Source organism: Grampus griseus, assembly GCF_964374135.1.
Source record: "Grampus griseus genome assembly, chromosome: 18".
In the NCBI taxonomy this organism is placed as follows: Eukaryota; Metazoa; Chordata; class Mammalia; order Artiodactyla; family Delphinidae; genus Grampus; species Grampus griseus.
Genome location: NC_139012.1, coordinates 11,020,602 through 11,044,910, shown reverse-complemented (window position 1 = coordinate 11,044,910; position 24,309 = coordinate 11,020,602). Strand labels below are relative to the sequence as shown.

Genomic DNA, 24,309 nt, shown 5'->3' with positions numbered 1-24,309 from the left:
GGATGAGCATATCAATAATTTTCATTTTCTATGGAAAATCAGGGTTGTTGTGCTCCCTAAAGGGCATAGCCAAGGAATTTTTGTGTGTGTTACAAGACAGCACCAAGGCACTGCATGTGTGTAGATCCTTCTTCTCCCCCTGCTCTCCTAGGTATGGCCTAGCCCAGTGGCATTGACCTCAGGCTCACAACAACCTGGTTCCCCTCATAGAAAGCACACTGCCAGACTTCCCTGGTGGTGCAGTGGTTAGGAATCCGCCTGCCAATGCAAGGGACACGGGTTCAAGCCCTGGTCCGGGAAGATCCCACATGCCGCGGAGCAACTAAGCCCATGTGCCACAACTACTGAGCCTGCGCTCTAGAGCCTGTGTGCCACAACTGCTGAGCCTGCGCTCTAGAGCCCACGAGCCACAACTGCTGAGCCCACGTGCCACAACTACTGAAGCCCGTGTGCCTAGAGCCCCTGCTCCACAACAAGAGAAGCCACTGCAATGAGAAGCCTGCACACCGCAACGAAGAGTAGACCCCGCTCGCCACAACTAGAGAAAGCCCGTGCACAGCAACAAAGACCCAATGCAGCCAAAAATAAATGAAATAAAATAATTTAAAAAACAAAAAATAGAAAAGAAAGCACACTGCCTTTGTATTCTACTATGGATGGGTTGTGAAGGAGTGAAAAATAAATCCCTAGTGAGCTTACAGTCTTCTTAGACAGAAAAAATGGCACATCCATTTCCTGGAAATATTCCTTTTGAGACCTGCAGGCTGGAGATCAAGGAGGAAGCCAGAGCATAAGTGGGGAAAGTGTCTGTGTTAGACCTCAGTGATTCAAACCTCCCATATACACACCATTGCCTAGTTCCCTCCTGCATTGATTCTGATTTGGGCCATGTGGCTTGCCTTGGTCAGGGGAACATATTGGGGCTTGCCCTTCTGGAACTCTGCCACCTCACGATGGATCCCTGGCTCCCTGCTTGAGACGTATGGCCCTAATGATAGCCTGCACTAATACTAATAATCAGACAGGTGAGTGGGGCCGTCTTAGATCATCCAGCCCCAGTCAAGCCACCAGATAACTGGATGCACATAAACAAACCCCAGTGGGACCAGCAGAAGAACCACCTGGTGGGCCAGGGCAAATTCTGACCCACAGAATCTTGAGCAAATAAAATGGTTGTGGTTGTAAGCCACTAGGTTTTGAGGTGGTTTATTACACAAATATGGTACCCACACCATCAAGTCCAAATGAGTAGGTAAGACTGTAAACAGGAGAGCAAAACAGCAGGACTGGCGGCTGGCAGGCTTAAAACTAGGACAGGATCAGAGTCAAGAAAATGATTCAGAAGTAAGGCTGAGACTAACTCATGAAAGTTGAATGTCTTAGTCTGTGTTGGTGCCTCTTAAAAGAGCCAGTCTCAACAAGATCAAGTGCAGCATGCTGACAAATCAGACCAATGGGCCTTAGTAAGTGGTGATCATGGATTTGTGCTGATCTGTCCACATGCTGTAGCCCAGTTTCCATTCAGACAAGGTACATGTCTGCAGTGAGCAGAGGAGTAAGGTATGGTCCATGTGCTCAGAGAGAGGTCACAGCTCTGACCTGATTAATATGGTGCCCTACCCACTACATAATTGTGCCTCAGAGGGCTGAGGGGTCAGGGAAACATAGCTGATTTATGGGTTTCCTTTTTGTTGCCATAAAGCTCTTAGAGAAAATCAGACCTTCCTGCCCCTCCCCAAGTCTTGCTCCCTAGAATGAACTACTTTCAACTTTTTTCACTTTCTTGCTGTTTCTAAATAGCATGTTTATACTATTCTTGATTTTTCAATATTATATATTATCTGGTGACCTCTTTTTATGTAAGATAAGGATTGAGCTCTCTCACTCCTCTCCCTTATCCGCATTTTTCCACTATAAATATAAAATGTTTTAGGATCATATCAATATTCAATGTTTACTTAATGTGTCTAAGTAGGTATTTTCACAACTGAGTCATATGGCTTACTGTGATTATATTTGCTTTCTTGTTTTTCCTGAAATTAATAATTGCTTTGGTTTTATTTATTTAATCTTTAAAATTTATTAACTAAAGTCCATAGATTTTTTTTTCAGAGTATTTTTTTAAATTTATTTTTGGCTGTGTTGGGTCTTCATTGCTGCGTGTGGGCTTTCTCTAGTTGTGGCGAGCAGGGGCTACTTTTCGTTGTGGGCATGGGCTTCTCGTTGCATTGGCTTCTCTTTGCAGAGCATGGGCTCTAGGCGCATGGGCTTCAGTAGTTGTGGCACATTGGCTCAGTAGTTGTGGCTCGCAGGCTCTAGAGCGCAGGCTCAGTAGTCGTGGCGTGGGCTTAGTTGCTCCGTGGCATGTGGGATCTTCCCAGAGCGGGGCTCGAACCCGTGTCCCCTGCATTGGCAGATGGATTCTTAACCACTGCGCCACCAGTGAAGCCCCTAAAGTCCATAGTTTACATTAGGATTCACTCTTTGTGTTGTACAGTTTATGGGTTTTGACAACTGCATAATATCATTTACCTACAATTACAGTATCATGCAGAATAGTTTTATTACCCCAAAAATCCCTTCTGGTCTGTTCATCCTGCTCCCAGTGAACCCCTGGGAGCCACTGATCGTTTTACTGTCTCCATAGTTTTGCGTTCTCCAGAATGTCATATAGTTGGAATCAGACTGGCTCCTTTCACTTAGCAACGTGCATTTAAGTTTACTTCAGGTCTTTTTGTGGTTTGATAGCTTTTCTTTTTATTGCTGAATAGTATTCCATTGTATGAGTGTACCACAGTTTGTTTATCCTTTCACCTATTGAATTTGCTTTATTTTCTACATCTCTCTCACTAAATCAGTCCCAAACTCTCCAACAGAGTTGCTGTCTACCACCCCAGTCTTGTGCTGGTTACTCACTAAATTGTTATCTGGGAGCTTCCCTTCCTATCTGGGAAGTCCTTTGATTTAATTCCTGAGTTGGATATTCTGTTTACAGGATCTCATGTCTTTTTCTTTCTTGGTTTGTTCCCTCATTTTAATGGAGTATATCCATTATTAAATGCCTCAGAAAGGATACATGGGAGATAATTTTTTTTAAAGATTTGGCATGTCTGCAGGTCTTTATTCTATCCTCATAGATCAGACTTTTCTAGACCTAAATCCTAAGAGGAAAACTAGTTGACTTGCTGGTGACTTAGTATAAGCATGTTATTAAGAGATTCCTAAATGGTTAACATTCTATTATTTCTTATATCTTTGGTCTAGTTTTTCTTTTCTACTATTTTGAAGCCTTCAGACTAATAACCCCCCCACTGAATCTTTTTTTGTAAAATAGTTTGAATTGGACACACTTTATTAATTGAGCATTCGAAATGTTAACCTCTGTGCAGAGGTATATATTACAGTATGAGAATGGCTATGTTTACTTATTAATATTTCTTTCTCCACTTTTGGATTGATACAAGCACAGAATAATTAGAGTCTTTTTCTGGCAAATAAAACAGTTAATAGTTGGAAAGGTATGTTTTAGTGAAGATTGTTTATAAACACACCTCTTGCTGCCAAGATCTTAAAGTCTAATTAATTAGCATCATCCCAGCTTCGCCTTTCCTCTTCTGTCACTTGCTTTCATCTTCATTTATACATACACACTCACACAAGCACACACTTCTTATTCTCTTGCTTTCACTTTTCCTCTTTATCTCTGTCTGCACAAGTTTGCTCACAGAATTGGCTTCCCTTCTAGCTGTTTTGTCCCTGAACTCCATCAAAAAATATTTTCTGCATCTCTGATTTCATCAAGATATGCCTGACTGGACTTCCCTGGTGGCTCAGTGGTTAAGAATCCGCCTGCCAATGCAGGGGACACGGGTTCGAGCACTGCTCTGGGAAGATCCCACATGCCGCAGAGCAACTAAGCCTGTGCGCCACAACTACTGAGCCTGAGCTCTGGCGCCCACATGCCACAACTACTGAAGCCCGCGTGCCTAGAGCCTGTGCTCCACAACAGGAGAAGCCACTGCAATGAGAAGCCCACACACCACAACGAAGAGTAGCCCCTGCTCACCACAACTAGAGAAAGCCCGTGCACAGCAACGAAGACCCAATGCAGCCAAAAAATAAATAAAATAAATAAATAAATTTATAGGAAAAAAGAAAAAGATATGCCTGACTGAGAATGTCAAAACCACTGAGCAGAAGTGTTTAATCCAAAGTTGGCTCTGCCGGTGATGATCAGCTGAGGAAATGACCTCAGATTTTTTCTTAATATTTGTTAGAGTGTAAGTTTCCACTGTATGAAATAGATTCACATCCAACTTCTCATTCGCTGCTCTTCATTGTGCAGGCCTCCCACTGGTTTCCAATAGAGCTCTCTGCACCCGAGTAAGACACGGGGAGGGGAAAGGTACCTGGCCATATGTGGGAACACTGCCTCCAGCAAAGGTTTTCCATAGTAGATAGCCATTTCATGATTTAATGGGCAGTCAGATTCTGGCCACATTTATGTAACTTCATAAACTAAGGTTTGAGAGTTAAGCTGGTCACCAGCAACAAGCCCCAAAGTAGTCTAGGCAGCCAAGTGTGGAGCTAGGATCAGAAGATTGCAGCTCCTGTCCCTGCTTAGCAGCCTGATGGCTATATGACATCAGGAAAGTCTGTTAACCTCTCTGAGCCTTGGCGCCGTCATCTGTAGAATGGTGATAATACCATCTACCTCCCAAGGTTGCTGCAAGGATAAAAATAAAATAAGTGTATGTGAAAGCACTTTATAAATGATAAAGTGCCGTGTAAATGTTACTTATCATTATCTGACCTCAGAGATCAAAAGGATGCATTCTTGGGCTTCCCTGGTGGCACAGTGGTTAAGAGTCCGCCTGCCGATGCAGGGGACAGATTCGTGCCCCGGTCCGGGAAGATCCCACATGCCGCGGAGCGGCTAGGCCCGTGAGCCATGGCTGCTGAGCCTGCGCGTCTGGAGCCTGTGCTCCGCAACGGGAGAGGCCACAACAGTGAGAGGCCCGCGTACAGCAAAAAAAAAAAAAGGATGCATTCTTATTCCAAGTTTTTTTTTCTCTTTTGATTTAGTCCTCTTAGATGAAAGATATTTTGTGTTTAAAGTGTTTTATAAATATAAAAATTATGACAGGAAAGATGTAGAGTATAATTAGCAGGGAAGAAAACTTATGGTTCTCTGGGATGAGAACACCCATGACTTATTGACCCAGTACAATATGTTCATAATCTCACATGTTAAGAGCACATCATGGTCAAAGGGCATACTGAGTGACTATTTGAGAACGATGGTGATGGAGAGCATGTACCAGGAACCGGTCAGTGGGCAGACAACCATTTGTGTATTGGCTGTAGTTGGAAGAACTGCTTCAGAGACACTAGTAGAACACTAGTAGAACTAGTAGAATGGAAACCATAAAATAGATGGATCTTCCTCCCCTCCATTTCGGCTTGTTTGCCAGTCCCCTGTCTGCACACCATCTGTACAAGGCTCAGGACCTGCAGCCCTCTTCCAATGGGTATCTGATGAGGAATACAGTAGAGCTATAGATCACTAGAGTATCATGCCTCAAGTGATGGATTGTGGCTTGGACCCTTCCAAAAGTGAGAAAGAAGGCTGAATCTTCATGGACTGAAGACAGCTATTATTTTTTCACAGTTTGGAAGAAAGCTACTGTGATGATCTGCTTTATGTGTCAACTTGGCTAAGCTATAGTACCCAGTTATTTAATCAAACACTAATCTAGATGTTGCTAGGAATATGTTTTGTAGATGTGGTTAACATCTACAATCATAAATTAGATAAATTACATAAGTTAGACTTTACATAAATTAGATTACCCTGTGTAATATAGGTGAGCTTTACATAAATTACATTACCTTTACAGAAATTAGATTACCCTGGGTAATATAGGTGGGCCTCATCCAATCAGTTGCAGACCTTAGAAGCAACAATTAAGGTTTCCTGGAAAAGAAGTTCTGCCTTAGGACTACCACATCAACTTCTGCCCAAGTTTCCAGCCCCTCAGCTTGCCTTATGGATTTGCACTTGTCATCTTTTGAGCTATTGCTTTAAAATAAATCTATCTGTCTATTGGTCTATCTATCTATCTTCTTTTGGTTCTGTGTCTCTGGAGAGCCCTGACTGATACAGCTTCTCTCTATCCAGAGTTTGCCGGGGTTTTTTGTCTCTATTATAAACCCAGCTCTCAGCGGTCCAGGGTACAAAGTGTTTTCTTTACACTAGGAAAATCAACTGCATTACTAAAACAACAAACCATGTAAATTAATCCTAAACTATAAGCCAACTCTGATCTTAAAACCTACTAATCTTTGGTATAACTGAAGTGCATTTTTAAAATCCTTATTGATCTTACCTTATCAAAAGTTGTAAGTTCAAAATATCTGCATTTGAATCCCATATCTGCCTTAGTTCTTACAACTTTATAGTCTCTAACTATTCACCTAGTTGGTCTCCCCACTTGAACACATACCCATCAGTAAGGAACCTCAGTATGCCAATGAGGTGGCAGTTGTCTCTGGGTGCTAAGACAGTGGGACTGAAGTTGTAAGCTTTATATTACAGTGAAGTAGTCTTTCCTTTGACACTAAACTTGAAAGGTGATAATCTCATATTTTAAGGTTTCAGGATCACTCAGGAGTGAAAAATTCTTCCCTGTTTAAATAGTTATTTTTATTTTCAGGACCAGTCCTGGAATCCTTTACATACATTCCAGTCATTTGAACTCTGAGAATCACAGACGTTAGGAACCTCACCTCTCACCATTCCCAGGCATACTAGTCAGGGTCTGGGTTCTGTGAGTCATTTATCACAGGCTTCGGTTTGAAGCCATTCCCAATGGGGTTACGTGTAAGCCTTTTCAACTGTCCATGACTGTGTTCCGTATACACATATCTATTGCCCTTTCTAATTCCCAGACCTGGTGCCCTGCCCTTTCTCTCTGGCTTGGGTGAAGCCACATGGAGGCACCATGCTGGCCCTTGAGGGGTGGGGAAAGAACCTGGCCCTGCTGAGCAGACGCCTCTTGATGGTAATCCTCCAGCGAGCCAAGGGCTTCCAAAGAGACTGTGAGTGTGGCCTTGTTGATGAGGAATGTAGTCACAGTCATACAAAAAAGTACCCAGTCTCTGCCTCACGACCCTATGCATGGCCCATCATCCCTGCCGCAGAAAGAAACTGGATAGGACCTCACCATAGGAGCCTGTCAGCCCTTGTCACTACTTAGCCCAGGGGCTACTCAGAATGACTGGAGGCACTCACGTCCACCCCCCACCAACTGCACGGCCCTCTCTCAGCCCTTGCCACCTGGGGAGCGCCATACCAGGCCAGGGCAATCAAGCTTGGCTTCTGCATGGTTGTGCAAAGCTCGCCATCAGCCAAGCTCCTGAAATATTTATATTTATACAGGCAGGGCTCAGATTCATTTTTAACCAACAGAAGCCATAGAAGGTTAGGTCTGGGTGTGGTTTGAGAGGGTCCATTCATCCCATGTAAGCAAACCTATCAACGATAGCTCACCTGGCTGAGAGAGCAGGGATCTCATTTACCAAAAGAGTCAAAAAGTTGGCCATTGTCACAATCTAAGCATTGGAAGAAACACACATCAGAAAATCACATCGTTTTCCCCTCCCTTTTATTCAGAGATTTGATTTCATTTATGCACAGGGAAAAGTCAAAATGCCCCTGCTGATGGGCACTCTTCTGAGTGCCAGCACTCAGGGCCAGCACATTGCAAGGTGAGAAAGCACAATACATGTATTTCTTTTCTTTTCTTTTCTTTTTCTTTTCTTTTTTCGGTACGCGGGCCTCTCACTGTTGTGGCCTCTCCCGTGTGGAGCACAGGCTCCGGACGCACAGGCTCAGCGGCCATGGCTCACAGGCCCAGCCGCTCCGCGGCATGTGGGATCTTCCCAGACCGGGGCACGAACCCGTGTTCCCTGCATCGGCAGGCGGACTCTCAACCACTGTACCACCAGGGAAGCCCACATGTATATATTTTCAAAGATAGCATGACGTGACACCATAGAGCTTTTGTGGCTACCTAGTCTCTTTTGAAGAACTGTTAGAAAAACTAGATGATTGGCAAGAAAATCTATAGAAGGGAAGGAGGCAGGAAGATCCACATTTTCAGCAAAGATGGATGGGTGCACTCGAGCCTCAATTAGCCCTTGTTCCCAAATATTTCAGCACACCTTAGACATGGGTTTTCTGAGAGAAAACAACTATCAAAGCCAGAGGGTTAGGTGAATGTTCCCATGGTTGTGACAGCTGTCCCCAAAGAAGCAGTTGAATTTATCTCAAAACTGAAGGTTTCACTACCTTGTGCCTCTCATCAAATTGGTTTTGCTTGCAAATTATTTTTAAGTACTCTAAAATGGTATCATTTCCTAGTTGCAAATTATTTGGGTGTATTTTGAAACTAATTAAAAGGGAAATGTCCTATTTTGTAAAGAGCAGCATTTCTACATTTTAAACATCAGATGTTCTCTGTGGGGAGCAGGGTTTTATCTTTGTCAGTGTTGGCTGTTGCTAAGTGCATCCCAGATTGAAAATCTAAATGAAATAACTGCAAGGAAAGGCATGGGGGAAGTTTATGTTGGAAAAGCAGGAGAGAGACACATATACATATATAATACATAGACAATTTATCTGTGAATTTAAAAAGCCTTTTCATGGCATATATTTTTCTATCTTGCTACTTATTTCACTGTAAGCACTGCAAACATGGTGGGCTGCAGAGGTGCCAGGCTCCATCATGGTGTCCAAAAATTGGCTTTGTACATATGCTAAATTAGAGATTGGATGGCAGAAGCAGTTCACGGATCCTGGATTGGCAGGGATTCCTCATGAAAGAAGACAGGGCTGAAAGCCTGCGGGACTCACTCTCCAGCCAGCAGTAATGCAACATGCTCTATCCAAGCAGCCAAAACCCATTTTAAAATAAATTCTGAACCTTCATCAGTCATTAGGTCCAGCTGAGGTAACATAACCACCTCCCCAAAAGTCTAATCCCCTTTCTTGTTTCATGAGGAAGGGATTATATTCAATCTTGCATGGGACAGAGCTTTGAAATTTTTCACCAAAGGATCCAGGTCATTTCAGTTGCCCCCTGCAGTGAACAGGCCACCCCAGTGTCGAAGGAGGAAGGCAAGAATCCTACAGACAAAAATCTTTCCATTTTTGTCTTCCTTGTAAATAAGCAAACTGCCATGACGGTTCTGATGCAAGAATTAACACAGCGAAGAAATGTATTAGACAGCCGGAGCAGATAAGTCTATGCCAAAAGGATCCACCATCTGGGTCTTTTTTGCTCACTGTGTCAACCAGAAAATGCCTCTCTCATTTACAAGTAGCTAGTTGACTGTTTTACTGTTCCCCAGAGATACACTTGATTTTTATGGACAATGATGAGTTTTAATAAAAACAACAACAAAAAAAACCACAGCTTGGGTTGTTGACCTTGGAATGCTGCTTCATCTTAGAGTTGAGCGCTAGAGAGGAATTGAGGAGACTTATTTTCTAGGCCAATAGGTACTTTTGACTCAAATGATGACATCTGACAAGTTAAGAAATACTTCTAAGTGGGGACATTAACTCCAGGTACTTTACCTTTCTCCTAAGGGTATAGTGAAGAATCAAGAGTTGAACTAGGTGACCTTTGTCCCAAACAACACCCTAACATGAAACCTGGATCAAAGCCTCGAGGCCTTTCAGATACTGTCAATCTTTCACTCACCTGAGTATGCAAGCTCTGCCCACAACACACACTCAGTAAATATTGTTGAATATATTCATTGGGTTGTAACTTAATCGGTTCAAGCTGATATAACGAATATCGTAGACTGGGTTATTTAAACAACAAACATTTATTTTGTCACAGTCTGGAAGCTGGGGAGTCCAAGATCAAGGTGCAGGACTATTTGGTTCCTGATGAGAGCCCTCTTCCTGGTTCATAGGTGGCTGCCTTCTTGCTGTGCCTACACATGGGGGAAAGCGCCTCTCTTGTGTCTCTTCTTATGAGGGCACTAATCTCATTCAAGAGCTCTACCCTAATGACCTAATTACCCCCCAAACCCCCATCCTTCAAATACCATCACATTTGGGGGTTAGGGCTTCAATATATGAATTTTAGGGAAACAAACATTCAGTCCATAGAAGGTTGATTCTCTCATTGGGTGGCACCAGTGCGGTCAACATCTTGAGTAATCCGTGGAGGAGAGAGCTTTGTGTCACATTCTGTATTGTGTGTGACAGAGTGAAAAAGTGCCTAAATAGGCATCAGGAGACTTCAGTTATAGTCTTGGCTCTACCCCCATCACATTGATGACTTTCAGTGATTTATTGATCTCCCTGGGACTTGCCTCTCCTTGTTTCTAAAATGACTAGATAGTTGCTGAACTTTCTTCAGCCCTAAAATTGTATGTTTTTCTGATTCCAAATCTTAGCCAATCATTTAAAATGCATTCTTTGAATGATATCTACTAGGCCTAAATTTAAAAGTCGGCGTTCTTGGTGGAAAGAATTAAACCAAGCACACATCCTAAAGACAGTGATTCAGAAATACTGTCTTCCTCTTCCCCTTAACAGGTGCTCTTTCAGTGGAGGTGAAGAGCAAAAAGGACAAGAACAGGCACTGATGCACAGAATGAATGGAAAGGCTGAATATGGCTCCAGACAGCACTATGATCTTTAATGTAGAATTTAAGAGGGAAGGAAGGAAAAGGGAGAACTCATCTTCATTAACACACTATTTTGTAGTAGCTCTTTTGAAGAACCTTTTATTCCACTGTTCATGGACTATGCTGCCCGTAGTGGATTGATTGGTGGCTTTTCAAAAGATGTGTCCACATCTTAATTCCCAGAACCTATAAATGCAAACTTATGTGGAAAAGGGTCCTTCTAGATGTAGTTAGGATGTCAAGATGAGGTCATCCTAGATCACCCAGGTGGGCCTTAAGTCCAAGGACAAGTATTCTTAAAAGAGACACAGAGAAGAGATTAGAGCGATGCAGCCACAGGGGATGCCGACAGCCCACAGAAGCTGGGACAAGCAAGGAAGGATTCTCTAGGGAGGGAGCACAGCCCTGTTGACCCCTTGATTTCAAATTTTTCTGGTCTTCAGAGCTGTGAGAGAATAAATCTCCATTGTTTTAAGCAGCCAAGTTTGTGATAATTGCTTGTGGCAGCCTTAAGAAACTAATACACTTCAGAGGACATTTCAAAGGATGGACATCATTAATTGGGAACTCCAATATCTCTTTTTCTAGTAACATCATGGTCAGTCTTGCTAATAATAAAAATCAAAGAATGCTGACTTAAAACATATTAATAATATTATTAAATCTGAATATTGGATCTCTTTTGAAATAAACATTTTTTGCTCATGTAATGGCTGTCCAGAAATATCATCTTCTGAAAGAACCACCGTTTTTTAAAAATTTTTGGTAGAAGGAATCACCCCATTATCAGAGAAAAGGGCTTCATTCCTCCATCCCCGGCTTTGTTTTGGGATGTTCATTTCTGTACCAGATCCACCCTCTTCATTAGCCTTTCTGTTTTAGGGTATTTCAGCTTCACAGAGTAATAGTATCAATAAAATTCTGCTGTTTTTTAATACATTTATCAAACAGTCGACTAGCTGGTCTTTTGGCCCGAATTTGTTGGCCTGTTTTCAGAGTTCTGTCTCAGTACATCTTTTAAAAACTGTTTTCCAATATAGTTTTCATTTCAAATTTAGAATATGATGTTAATCAACTTGCTAGCTAACAATTGAGGGTGAACAGCTTACAGTGTTTGTGACAATATTGGATTTATTTATTTCCAAGCAAGTGATTTTTTTTTTTTTTTTTTTTGCGATAACGCGGGCCTCTCACTGCTGTGGCCTCTCCCGTTGCGGAGCACAGGCTCCAGCGCGCAGGCCCAGCGGCCATGGCCCACGGGCCCAGCCGCTCCGCGGCACGTGGGATCCTCCCGGACCGGGGCACGAACCCGTGCCCCTTGCCTCGGCAGGCGGACTCCCAGCCACTGTGCCACCAGGGAAGCCCCCAGATAAGTGATTTTTAAATAACAGCACATTGTATGCTTGTTTGTTTTTTATAATCCAGTTTTGCAACTTAGCTTTGATGGTTGACTTCCAGTAGGAAAACTATGAAAGCACTTAACCTTTTACTGGTCTTAGATCTTCCTGACATTTCTCTATTCCCATGGTGCCAACCACTAGTTCATACCACTGGTTTCTCCTTCCATACCTTAAGATGATCTCTTGAAAGAACCCACCTTAGACCCCACTGTTACCTTACTTCTACTTCTTTTTTAATTATTCAGTTCAATAAACATTTATTAAGTAGGTACAACATGCTCGCCAGGTAGAAGAAACCAACATGTAGACAGGTCATTTCAGTAGATGGTGGCAAAAACTGACAGGGGTAACTGTACAGAGATGGATGTGAGCCGGTATGTTCAGACTTACATATCAAAACTGAGAAATACCCTGGAAAGGAAGTTTATTGTCAGACAGACTTCTCTAGTCCTAAAGTTATTTTCCAGGGGAGCTCAAGAACCCATCCCCTAAGTGGACTGGGCAAGCCAGCCATTTACCACTGGTCACAATCAGAATTAGGAGTGTGGGTTTCACAATAACTTTGGGTTTTTCTAGTTAGAGAGTGGGAGCAGAATGTCAATAATGGTTCCATTTGACCACCAATGGAGGCCAACGGCCAGCTGCAAGTGGGGTATGTCATTAAATCTGTTAAAGCCAAAAAAAAGAGAGAGAGAGAGAGAGAGAAGAAAAGAAGAAGGAAGGATGGGAGGGAGGAAGGATGGGAAATTTAAAAATGAAAGAATGCATTATATAACCATTATATGTTAATGGAAAAGTTTATATATTTAATTAAATAATTTATATTTCTTTATTATACCAGTTCTTATCATTTAAAGGGGTAGAATGATTAAGTAAACCCTAAATGTTATGTTATATCAGAATCTTTGAGCTACTGCCATAACTGCATAATGGCCAATCCAAATCCAGGGTTCAGTATTAGAAAGCCAGCACAACTCTTTCACTAAACTGTGTCCCTAACCCAGCTCTTATCAGAAATAAAGGAGATGTTTTAAATCTCCCCCTGCTGACTCTTTTACCTTATTGTTCTGTTGGTTCAGAACCTTGATGGTCAAGAGGTATTATTCATTGAGGCGCTAAACAAACACATCTAAAATCCAACTTATCATCTACACACACACCCCAAAATTTCACCTGTGGTTCCTCCTGGGTCTCCTCCCTCCATTGTTAGAAGACACCCCCAGTTCCTAATACACACACAAAGAAGTGAGAAACGGAATTATCCTGGACCAGCAAAAGGACTGCTGATCAGTGCCCAGGGCTCAGAGGCTAGAAAGCGGGACTTGGTAGCAGAGCCTGTCTTTATATTGTCTTCCCAGACAGTCTTCCTGCCCCTACTGCATACTCCACTCTCACCATCATCCCCATCCTCCATGTGCAGTTGACCTCCTTTTTTGTTAGTGTACAGGCTCAGCTACTACAGCAGAAAGACCCAAAGCTAGAGTGGCTCAAACTGAATGAAGTTTATTTCTCTCTCACCTAACAGTTCAGAGGCAGGTGGGTAGTCCAGGCAGGTAAGCAGCCCTCCTCCTTGAGGTCATCCAGAGACCCATGTTGCTTCTACCTGTTAGTCTGATGCCCTAATTTGCGTGGCTGAGACTCTCTTCATACCATGTTTGAGTTTCAGCCTGTGAGATGGGAGAAGAGAGAGTGGAGGGCAAGTGGCTTTCTTCTAAGAGGTTCAACGTTTCACACACCACTTCAGTTCTGTTCACATCCTAGCTGCCATGGCCACTGGGCCTGCGCATCAGAGCCTGTGCTCCACAACGGGAGAGGCCACAACAGTGAGAGGCCTGAGTACCGCAAAAAAAAAAAAAAAGAAAAGAAAAGAATACTCGAATATTAGATATTTTGCATTTTTGTACCATTAAAATATTAGGCCAGCAGTACATTATTATTTCTATCCAAAAGGAAGTAATAAGGGTACATATTTCTACTATTGGAAGGAGGGGGTTCTCTTGGACAATTGACCAGAGTAGGGCTATACAGAGAATGGTGAATGTTGAAGCCAGAAAGAAACTCAGAAACCAATTTTTCAGGCCCCAAACACATCGAATTTTTATCTCAGGAATGCTACCATTTGTGGCATATTTTCCATAGCAGTTAAATGTGAGTTGCCAAGAAAATAATTCTGAATATGCATGTTGTTTGGCTTTGGAAGAAGTCAAAGCCTGACTTTTATGAAATATGGTAATCTTCCATGTTACTGTGTTATTAAACATTAAACGTTCTTAACACCCTTTTGAAAAACTGAAAAATTGTTATTAAGCATGGCTGGATTTAAGAAGACAACAATGGAAGCCATGTTGTTAAGCACATTGAGTGGATGAAGAGTTAGTCTAACATCGTAATCAACCAAAACTTCTTACCAGTCTTCTTATGAGTCAGCTGTGTGGCTAGCCACCTTAATCACAGCCACCTCCATTCAAAAGGTGACATATGCATACAGCCTAAAAAAAGATAGAAACCTTCGTGTTCTTTACTACCTTCTTAGTCAAACAGCACCAAATAGTGCTTATTGCCAAACCATATTTGATGTGGCTTGAGAAATAAGCTAACACACAGTCCAAATTTGAATCTTTAAAATCATTATCACTCCTAGACCACAACAGCAACAGATGGACAAAGGAAGAAATGGAATGTGGTCACATTTTGTACCAACAGCATAGACCTTTTCAGGTGGCAGTGAGTCATTTGCCATCTGCAACCTGTGGCCTTCCATTCCTGCCAAGGCACCAATTCAAGATTCCAGGTTTGGGTTTCTATGTTGAAACAAAAACATTCAGCAGGTTGCTATCTGTGCCTTTTTATCAAGCAGTGGTGAGCACACTAGACCTACCTGCCCTCCTGAAGAATCCAGCAAACAGAAGGCCATGGTCCCTGTAGGAAAGTAGACTTTGGATATTTAAGATCTGATTTCATATAAAATGAAAGGTGTAAGATTTAATAGGCAGGCTATCCCACTATCTGTGAGTATATCGACTTCTTTGGGGACTCTCCTCAGTGTCAGGAGACCAGCCCCCTGTGTTTTCCTTTGGTTTGGGCACTAGGGACATGAGAGCCACAAGCTACCATCCCTGTCCTCGTGTGGTTACAGTCCTGGTGTGTGGACGCTGAGTTCTTGAAAACAGGTCAAGCTAGTATGAGCTCAGAACCAACCCCAAGTGGGTGGGCACCAGGAAATGGGAGTTTAAATTCGTACACCCCAGGACTTCCCTGATCATCCAGTGGCCAAGGCTCCACGCTCCCAAATGCAGGGGGCCCATGTTCAATCCCTGGTCGGGGAACTAGATCTCACATGCATGCCGCAACTAAGAGTCCACATGCTACAACTAAAAGATCCCACATGCCGAAATGAAGATCCCACGTGCTGCGACTAAGACCCCGTGCAGCCTAAGTAAATAAATATTAAAAATAATAATAAATAAATTTGTACATCCCTTTTTTAAAAATTAGTTTTAGTATACATGTTTAAATGAGTATGTATTTTTTTTAATCTAACATTGTTAACCACTTATGTTACACCATTTTCTTTTCTTTTCTTTTTTTTTTTTTTTTTTTTGCGGTACGCGGGCCTCTCTCCGTTGTGGCCTCTCCCGTTGTGGAGCACAGGCTCCGGACACACAGGCTCAGCAGCCATGGCTCACAGGCCCAGCCGCTCCGTGGCATGTGGGATCTTCCCGGACCGGGGCACGAACCTGTGTCCCCTGCATCGGCAGGCGGACTCTCAACCACTGCGCCACCAGGGAAGCCCTGTTGGGTTTTTTTTTTAATTTAATTTTTAATTTATTTTTGGCTGCGTTGGGTCTTCATTGCTGCATGCAGACTTTTCTCTAGTTGCGGCGAGCAGGGGCTACTCTTCGTTGCGGTGCACGGGCTTCTGATTGCAGTGGCTTCTCTTTGTTGCAGAACATGGGCTTAGGCGCGTGGGCTTCAGTAATTGTGGCACGTGGGCTCCGTAGTTGTGGCTCACGGGTTCTAGAGCACAGGCTCTGTAGTTGTGGCGCACGGGCTTAGTTGCTCCGCGGCATGTGGGATCCTCCTGGACCAGGGATTGAACCCGTGTCCCCTGCATTGGCAGGTGTATTCTTATCTACTGCGCCACCAGGGAGGTCCCTCATAGCCATTCTTTTGGCGCCTAAATGAGCATGTAATTTGACTTTGCATTTGTACTTCTAGGATTTAGCCTAAGGGAATATTCAGACAAGTGCTCTAAGATGAATGTTCTCAGATATTCATTACAGCTTTGTGTATATAATCTTTTAGGTATCAGGGCGAATGTCATATCCTCAAAGAAGCTGTTTTGCTACCCTATCTCAAGCACCTCTCCCCCATCACTCTCCCATTATTAAATTCTGTTCTCTTACTAGATTGTTTCATAGTCTGCATTTGTTTATTGGTTTACTTGTTTATTAGTTGTTTTCTGACTGGAATGTAAGTTCTGTGTAGGCAGGGAGCTGTTATCTCCATTACTTAAAATAGTACCTGGCACGTGAAGAGTATTTAGTAAATATCTGTTGAATAAAATGAATGAATTAATAGCAAAAGAATTGGAAAAATTTAAATCTTAATCATTAGGGGATTGATTAAATAAATTATGGCATATCCATGCAATAGAATATTCTGCAGTCATTACAAATGATTATATAGATTATCCCCTACATAAAGGTATTTCCTACCTGTTGTGTGAAAAAGACATGGCATATTGCATGTGTATATGATCCCCATATCGGCCAGGGCTCCTGGTAGCCAACCACAGAATCTGCTGAGTTTAAGCAGAAAACAAATAGTTTATTATAGGCTATTGGGTAAATCAGAGACTCTGTAAGATATGCAAAGAGGGGCTCTGCAGACAGAGCACAAGATTGGGAGCCTTACACATGAGTTCTTCCTCATCTCGACTGCTGTCTGGCTGTGGGATCTCTGGATAGGTTCTCTGGGTAAGTCTTATAACCCTCACGTTCTTCAGGCAAACATGGATAATAATACCTGGCCCTGTGTACACCGCAGGACTGCTGTGATGGCAAATGAGAGACAAGCCCTTTGAACTGTGTATGCACATACATCATCGTTTTCAGGTGATTTTGAATGTCTGAGCACATAGACTTCATTCTAAAACCATATTGCTTGGCATTGGGACGCATTGGTCCTCTCTATTAACTAACTGTACGTCGCTGCACGTTAAATTGCCCCGTGACAGTGGTCTGGACAAAAAGGCTGGTAATTCCAGCAGTTGTGTTTGCTAAGCTTGTCCTAAAATCATCTTCTGTGTGACTTCAGCCACTCTCCCTGTGGGGCAACCTTTGCCTCTGCTTTGAGCCTGCCCTTTTCTCGAGGGTCACTAAGCTTGCCATCTGCAGGGAACTTGCTTTTCTCATCCCTGGGACCTACACTGTGCTGGCCACCAAGCTTGGCTTCTTCCCTGAGAGTCTTCCTCAGTCACCTTCATTATTTATGAGGGCTGACACCTAGAGCATCAGCATTCAAAGTCAATGTCAACTGACTAGGTATAAATCAAAGGCCGGATTCAGTGAGTTTTTTAATTTCCTTATTTGTTTTTTGCATATTCTCTTTATATAAGAAAAAAATCTTTGGTTCTCTCTTCCTGCCTGTCATTAGAGGAAAATGGCATTGTGATGTGACTGGGGATTTTAACAGGTACTGATGTCATGAAGAAGAACTTCATGTTCCTGAAACCAGGTGTTTGTTGCAAGATGGGGTGATTTTCCATTTCTTCTGTGTCCAGAAGCCTTTCCTGACAGAACTTCTAGCCCATGAGACTTTTCATCTTCACCTTGCATGAAGAGCAAAGAGCAACTTGGTTCTGACGCCTGGGTTAGAGGAGCCACTGAGCATCCACACAGTCCATTATGCTAAATCACACCTGGTGTCCGCGCAGAGAAGGCGCTGGTAAGCATCCTCGCCACTGGGACGAAAACCTCTGACCCTGACTCTAGAACACGGCAGTGTTGTAGGGAGCCTTCCGAGAGCCTGGCTCACCGGCACAGCAAATTAACCTGCTTGTTCTCAAGTTAAATGCTTTATGAAAATTTACTGGGCGCAAAAAGAGGGAGGAAAACCCAAGTGGTTCCGCAGTGAGCCTGCCTGGCACCAGTGAAAGAATGAAGCCGAGGAGAAAGTCAACATGAAGAGCTGGCAAGAGGAAAAGGTGTCAAATGCAATGAAAACCAAGTGTGGTGCCAGCCATTGCATTGTTTTATTAGTATTTTCTCGAGGAAAACATTTAATTATAGAAGATCTGGTGCCCGTGAGCTAGTAAAGGTGACGCTGGGCTCTGCCACGGTACCCATTTTCAGAGGAATTATGGTGTAAGATGTGGAAGTCAGCAGAGAGAAACGTCCACGTGGCCTGGTCCTTGAGAAGCACTCTTTGCTGTAACCAAAGCTTAGTTGTCAAAGGGCAGAATCTGCCTTTTTTAAAATAGAATGTTCTGATGGCTATCATCATCCTCCATTCTTCCATTTTACATGATATATTTTTCTTTCCCTTTCCTCGTTGATTTTCTTTGGCCGCGCCACGTGGCTTTCGGGATCTTAGTTCCCTGATCAGGGATCAAACCCGGGCCCCATCAGTGAAAGCACCGAGTCCTAACCATCGGACCTCCAGGGAATTCCCCTCCTCGTTGATTTTTAGAATAAAATAATATGTATAAGGAATAAGGTGGAAAAGTTCTACCCTTTAAAATACTTATACATTTGCCACCTAAAAGAAACAAAGTCTTTTTTAATTCACTTTCTTTGGGAAATAGCTAGGAAGCAAGACAAACAATAATGACAAACCATGAAAAGTAAATGATCAGCTACTATAAAATGAGGTTTTGAGTGTATATTTGAGCAACAGAAATCAAAATACACGAAGGTAGAACCAACAGGTAATATTGTGTGGGGAATTTTAAAATTCCTTTTAGCTGTAAAGCCTCACCTACCTTAAAAGCAGTTTGTAAGAATAATGATCCAGTTTAATGTGCTGCAAGAAATACTTCTTTACATTGTTTCTGCCATCACAGGGCTTATTCAGTTACCTGATTTCTTCATTCATGGTTGCCAGGAAGACTGATTAATACTAAGGAATGGAAAGAATCCTGTTTGGGATGCTCTTCTGTCGCAGGGTAAAGCTTCCTGCCCAGAACAGAAGTCAAGGCCTTGAGCCTGCAGCTAGCTCAAATTCCTGTTAACTTGGTTCGTTTAATTGCAAGGTTGTTTGGGCCTTATCATTAGACATTTATACTTCTGTCTGTAAGCTTTTATAACCTCCTACTTAAGGAGACAAGATTCTTTGTGTCAGCACCTTAGCGAAGTGTTGTTGAAGCACTTGGCTCACAGACAGGAATTTCCCGGCGGCAACAAACGTGGGTGCAGCCGGGCTCCTTCATAACCTACCTTAGCGCGGCCTCAGAGAGAAAAAGCCAACTTGCCTCCAAAATTTGGTGATGGGAAGGGAAACAAATGTTTTCCACCAAAGAAGTGAAGCAGCTTTGGCTTCAAAGAAAAAACTGGTTCTTTATGTTTACATTAAGACCATTTGGATCCATTTCTAGCAATGTGTCTCACTGTTAGCTTGAGAGGGAAAGGAAGTCATCAGCCAAAATACGTTGCGGGCATCACAGTAAAACTTCTCAGGTCAGGATACAGGTGACACGGCTGTTACCTGATACGTATCTGGAACCACGGCAAGGCTGCCTCATTAAATTATGAACCGATCACTCTTGATTTGTTGTTAAAGAAGAATGAAAGGCCCGCGGCCCCGCACTGTGTGGGTACCCCGTGCCACCTGTGGCACATGGCAAGGTTCTCACCCTACAATGAAGAAGGGCAGGTGCAGAGTCCTTTGATGACACAGTTCCCTTTCGCTTGTTTACTTTTATTCTCCCACGCAGACTGAAACCCGGCAGGAGGGCTTTTAAACCAAAACAGTTCATTACCTCCTCTAGCCCAGAGAAGTCGCCAAACACAAATAGAGCAGGTTGAGAGGGAGAGGGCAGATTTGCTTGCGGCTGTGCTTTGCGCCAGGTGGGAAGGGAGCCGTCTTCTCCGCTGTCGGAGGGCCAGGACGGAGGGAGACCAATTAGAAGGCGCGAGTAGGGGGGTGGGCTATCCTTCCCACTCCACGTGTTCTTTCCATTTTCGCTTTCAAGGGCTTTCAAGGTATGGTACTGTGAACCCCCAGATCCGAGACCCGCGTACAACACCCATTCCAAAGACAAAAAGATTAGCTTTTACAGCAGCGAGAAGCCCGCGCACCGCAACGAAGACTAGCTCCCACTCACCGCAACTAGAGAGCCGGCGTGCAGCAACGAAGACCCAACGCAGCCAAAAAATTAAATAAATAAATAAATTTGTTGGGGGAAAAAAAAAAAAGCTTTGAGACTAGAGGCCCTCTCTGGATAAAAGCGCTCTCGGGGGTTGGGGAAGTTGCCCACGGGCAGGGCTGACTCAAACAGGGACCTTCTCCACTTAGTGCTCTAAGGGCTGCGGGGTGGACCTTCCCACAGTCCGGGCCGGGCACCAGGAAGCTTCCGATGTGGAAGCTGCTTCCTCAAGTGAACTGTGATTCTTGTCCCACTTCCCCCATCACCCTTTCCTCCCCCAGCGGAACAGGGCCTCCTAAAACATGGGCTCTCCCCTGCCCGCTTGGGAATCTCCTTTCTGTCCGTCTCCTGGCACCAGCACCTTCCCTCCCTAACCTCATAGATACTGACCATCTGCCTTTTGATTCACTCATTATTCCTACCTGTGCCCTTTGCCTTTACCAGCCCTCTGCTGGGTGTTCCTCCCTCCTCTGCACCTCTTGAGATCCTCAACTTCCTGCCTCCCAGCTCAGCCTGCCATGCTCCCTCCTGCCTCTAAGTCCCCTCAAGTCTGTCCCACTGACTTGAACTGTTACTTCAATTCTCATCCTATGGGCGTTGCGTCGCCCCAGCTAGATGATACATTCCTCTGTTGGTTTATATGTCAATATAAAGGATTTATATATCGTTCCCTCTCCTCCACACCTGTCCCTAACACCGGGCATGGTGGATAACATTTGATTGAGCCCTCCCCTACTTGTTAAAAAATTTTAATTGCACCAAACCAGGCACATCAGGCAGAATATGAGAATAGTATTCAGATAATTTTCTTTTCATAATCACAAACACTCTTTTTTTAAAAAGGACAAATCCTATCAGTTATCTAAATGTTTTCAAGTATCTGGACATTTGGTCTTAAGTACATAAAACACCTCATGAGTGATGACATTGTTCAGTTTTCCTCTGGATCCTTCCCATCATGGAGCCATGGCTCCTGCCCACTCCCTACCCCCCAGGAGAGAGCAGTCATAGCACCCCTTCCTCACTCAGATCATCCCACTTGGAACAGATCTCGTGTGCCCTAGTAGAACACAGAAATAACATTGCTCCTCTGAGGCTGAGAACAAGCAATGAGTGAGAACAAAGAAAATAATGAGTGGAGAGAGCCATGAACTTGCAGACTCCGGAGCTCCAGTCAAATCTGAGCGTGGTGGTCATTACTGGCTTTGGGAAGGGCGATGCAAGCCTTTAGTAAGTAAATACTTTGTCTTTGCGAAGAGCTGTGTGCAAAGTGTACCTCAGAGCCTCACTGTTAAATCATAAAGTTAACAAGAAATGTAAAAAACACGGGCAGCTATGCCCATGCAGGACATCTTCTCAGGAGTAGCTCCACAGTTCCCTATAGGTTTGGGTTTGAGGTCCCTCAGAGGCTCATGGGGTAGCCTGGCAAGGTCCTCAGAAAAAAAAACACAACAACACAAGACCTTTCATATATAGTTGAGGAAAATCCATTAGGAGCAGATGGGGAAAGGGCAAAGTGAAAGAGGAGCATGGCGGGGAGGTGGTGGATAAGGCCTTGGCAACAGGAAAGCTAAACACCAGCCAGTCACCAGTCAGGGGTGAGGGCAGAGCTGAGTGAAGAGGCTGATGGAAGTAAGCCCTTTCTTTCCACTTGAGTTTCCTCTTCCCAGGGAATTTTCATTGTATTTTGTTGAGAGATGAAGACTGAAACCACAAAATAAAAATATCACAAACCTCCCTATTGTATACAAATGAGTAGACCAGAAATATATCAAGAGCCTAAATGTTGTTAGAATTAAAACTATAAAACTAGTAGAAGACGACATGTGTAAGTCTTCATAATGTTGGATTAGGCAATGATCTCAAAATGATAACAAAAGCACAAGCTACCAAAGAAAAAATAGATAAATTGGACTTCAGCAAAATTATAAATTTTGTGCATCATAGGACACTATCAAGAAAGTGAAATAAGGGCTTCCCTGGTGGTGCAGTGGTTGAGAGTCCGCCTGCCGATGCAGGGGACACAGGTTCATGCCCCGATACGGGAAGATGCCACATGCCGCGGAGCGGCTGGGCCCATGAGCCATGGCCGCTGAACCTGCGCGTCCGGAGCCTGTGCTCCGCAACGGGGAAGGCCACAACAGTGAGAGGCCCGCGTACGGCAAAAAAAAAAAAAAAGAGGAAGTGAAATGAGGTGAATGACGTCATTTCCGCGTGACTCTTACTTTTTTTTTTTTTTTTTTTTTTTTTTTGGTGACTCTTACTTTTGCCTTTATAATTTCCGGTGCTGCTCTGAGCTATGCCTAAAGTAGTTTCCCGGTCCGTAGTCTGCTCCGATACCCGGGATCGCGAGGAGTATGACGACGGTGAGAAGCCCCTTCACGTCTACTACTGTTTATGCGGCCAGATGGTCCTGGTGCTGGACTGTCAGTTGGAGAAATTGCCCGTGAGGCGCCGGGATCGGTCCCGTGTGATTGATGCTGCCAAACATGCCCACAAGTTTTGTAACACAGAAGACGAGGAGACTATGTATATTCGGAGGCCTGAAGGCATTGAACGACATTACAGGAAGAAATGTGCAAAGTGCGGGCTGCCACTCTTCTACCAGTCCCAACCGAAGAATGCTCCTGTGACCTTCATTGTGGATGGAGCAGTAGTCAAGTTTGGCCAGGGTTTTGGGAAGACGAACATATATACTCAGAAACAAGAGCCTCCTAAGAAAGTGATGATGACGAAACGGACTAAAGACATGGGCAAGTTCAGCTCTGTCACTGTGTCTACTATTGATGAAGAGGAAGAGGAGATTGAGGCTAGAGAAGTTGCTGACTCGTATGCGCAGAATGCCAAGGTGATTGAGAAGCAGCTGGAGCGCAAAGGCATGAGTAAGAGGCGGCTGCAGGAGCTGGCTGAACCGGAAGCCAAGAAAGCGAAAATGAAGGGAACCTTGATTGACAACCAGTTCAAATAATCAGGACCTTTCCGTGAACCCAGACTGGAGGCAAGCATTTAGATAAGGAGGAAAAAGAGTGTTTTCTTGACTACACGGACTGGTTCCTACCTTTATGCCCCAGCAGAAGGCTTTACGTGACTTCCTAGTGATTCTCCTACATTCAGTGAGGTATTTTTTGCGGTGCGCGGGCCTCTCGCTGTTGTGGCCTCTCCCGCTGCGGGGCACAGGCTCCGGACGCGCAGGCTCAGCGGACATGGCTCACGGGCCCAGCCGCTCCGCGGCACGTGGTATCTTCCCGGACCGGGGCACGAACCCGTGTCCCCTGCATCGGCAGGCGGACTCCCAACCACTGCGCCACCAGGGAAGCCCTCAGTGAGGTCTTTGAGTTCATCTGACCTGCTTTCTAGAGATGGATTTTTCTCAATCTTTCTGTGTATAGGTCTTCTGTACTATTTTTTGTCCATTTGATATAAACTTCTTCATCTGTGTAGAAGCTCTGTGAATAGATCAGTGCTTCAGTGTGTCTAGTTTCTAAAGGAGCTATTCTTATTCCTTCTTCAAAGTTAATAAAATGTTTAAAGATTTTTGAAATCTTGGCACAGGGATATCAGCTCGGTGCTTTGTGACCGCCTGGAGGGGTGGGATAGGGAGGGTGGGAGGGAGGGAGACGCAAGAGGGAAGAGATATGGGAACATATGTATATGTATAACTGATTCACTTTGTTATAAAGCAGAAACTAACACACCATTGTAAAGCAATTATACTCCAATGACGATGTTAAAAAAAAAAAAGAAATGACACCGAGATAAAAGTTATCTGTTGACTGTCTTTTATTTCACATTTGCTATTTGTGGAGGAGTGTCATATACATAAATATT

General features: G+C 43.8%; 2 protein-coding genes across 5 annotated transcripts in view; both read left to right on the top strand.

Moving 5' to 3' along the window:
- The window catches only part of CLYBL (citramalyl-CoA lyase), a 241,021-nt gene that overhangs the window by 177,941 nt on the left and 38,771 nt on the right, over window positions 1-24,309 (top strand). The gene's annotated exons all lie outside the window — the stretch shown is intronic.
- LOC309836138 (STING ER exit protein-like) lies at window positions 22,713-23,491 on the top strand. Its single transcript, XM_082675972.1, has one exon. The coding sequence runs from the start codon at window positions 22,781-22,783 to the stop codon at window positions 23,447-23,449; it is 669 nt and encodes a 222-aa protein (XP_082532098.1). The 5' UTR covers window positions 22,713-22,780; the 3' UTR covers window positions 23,450-23,491.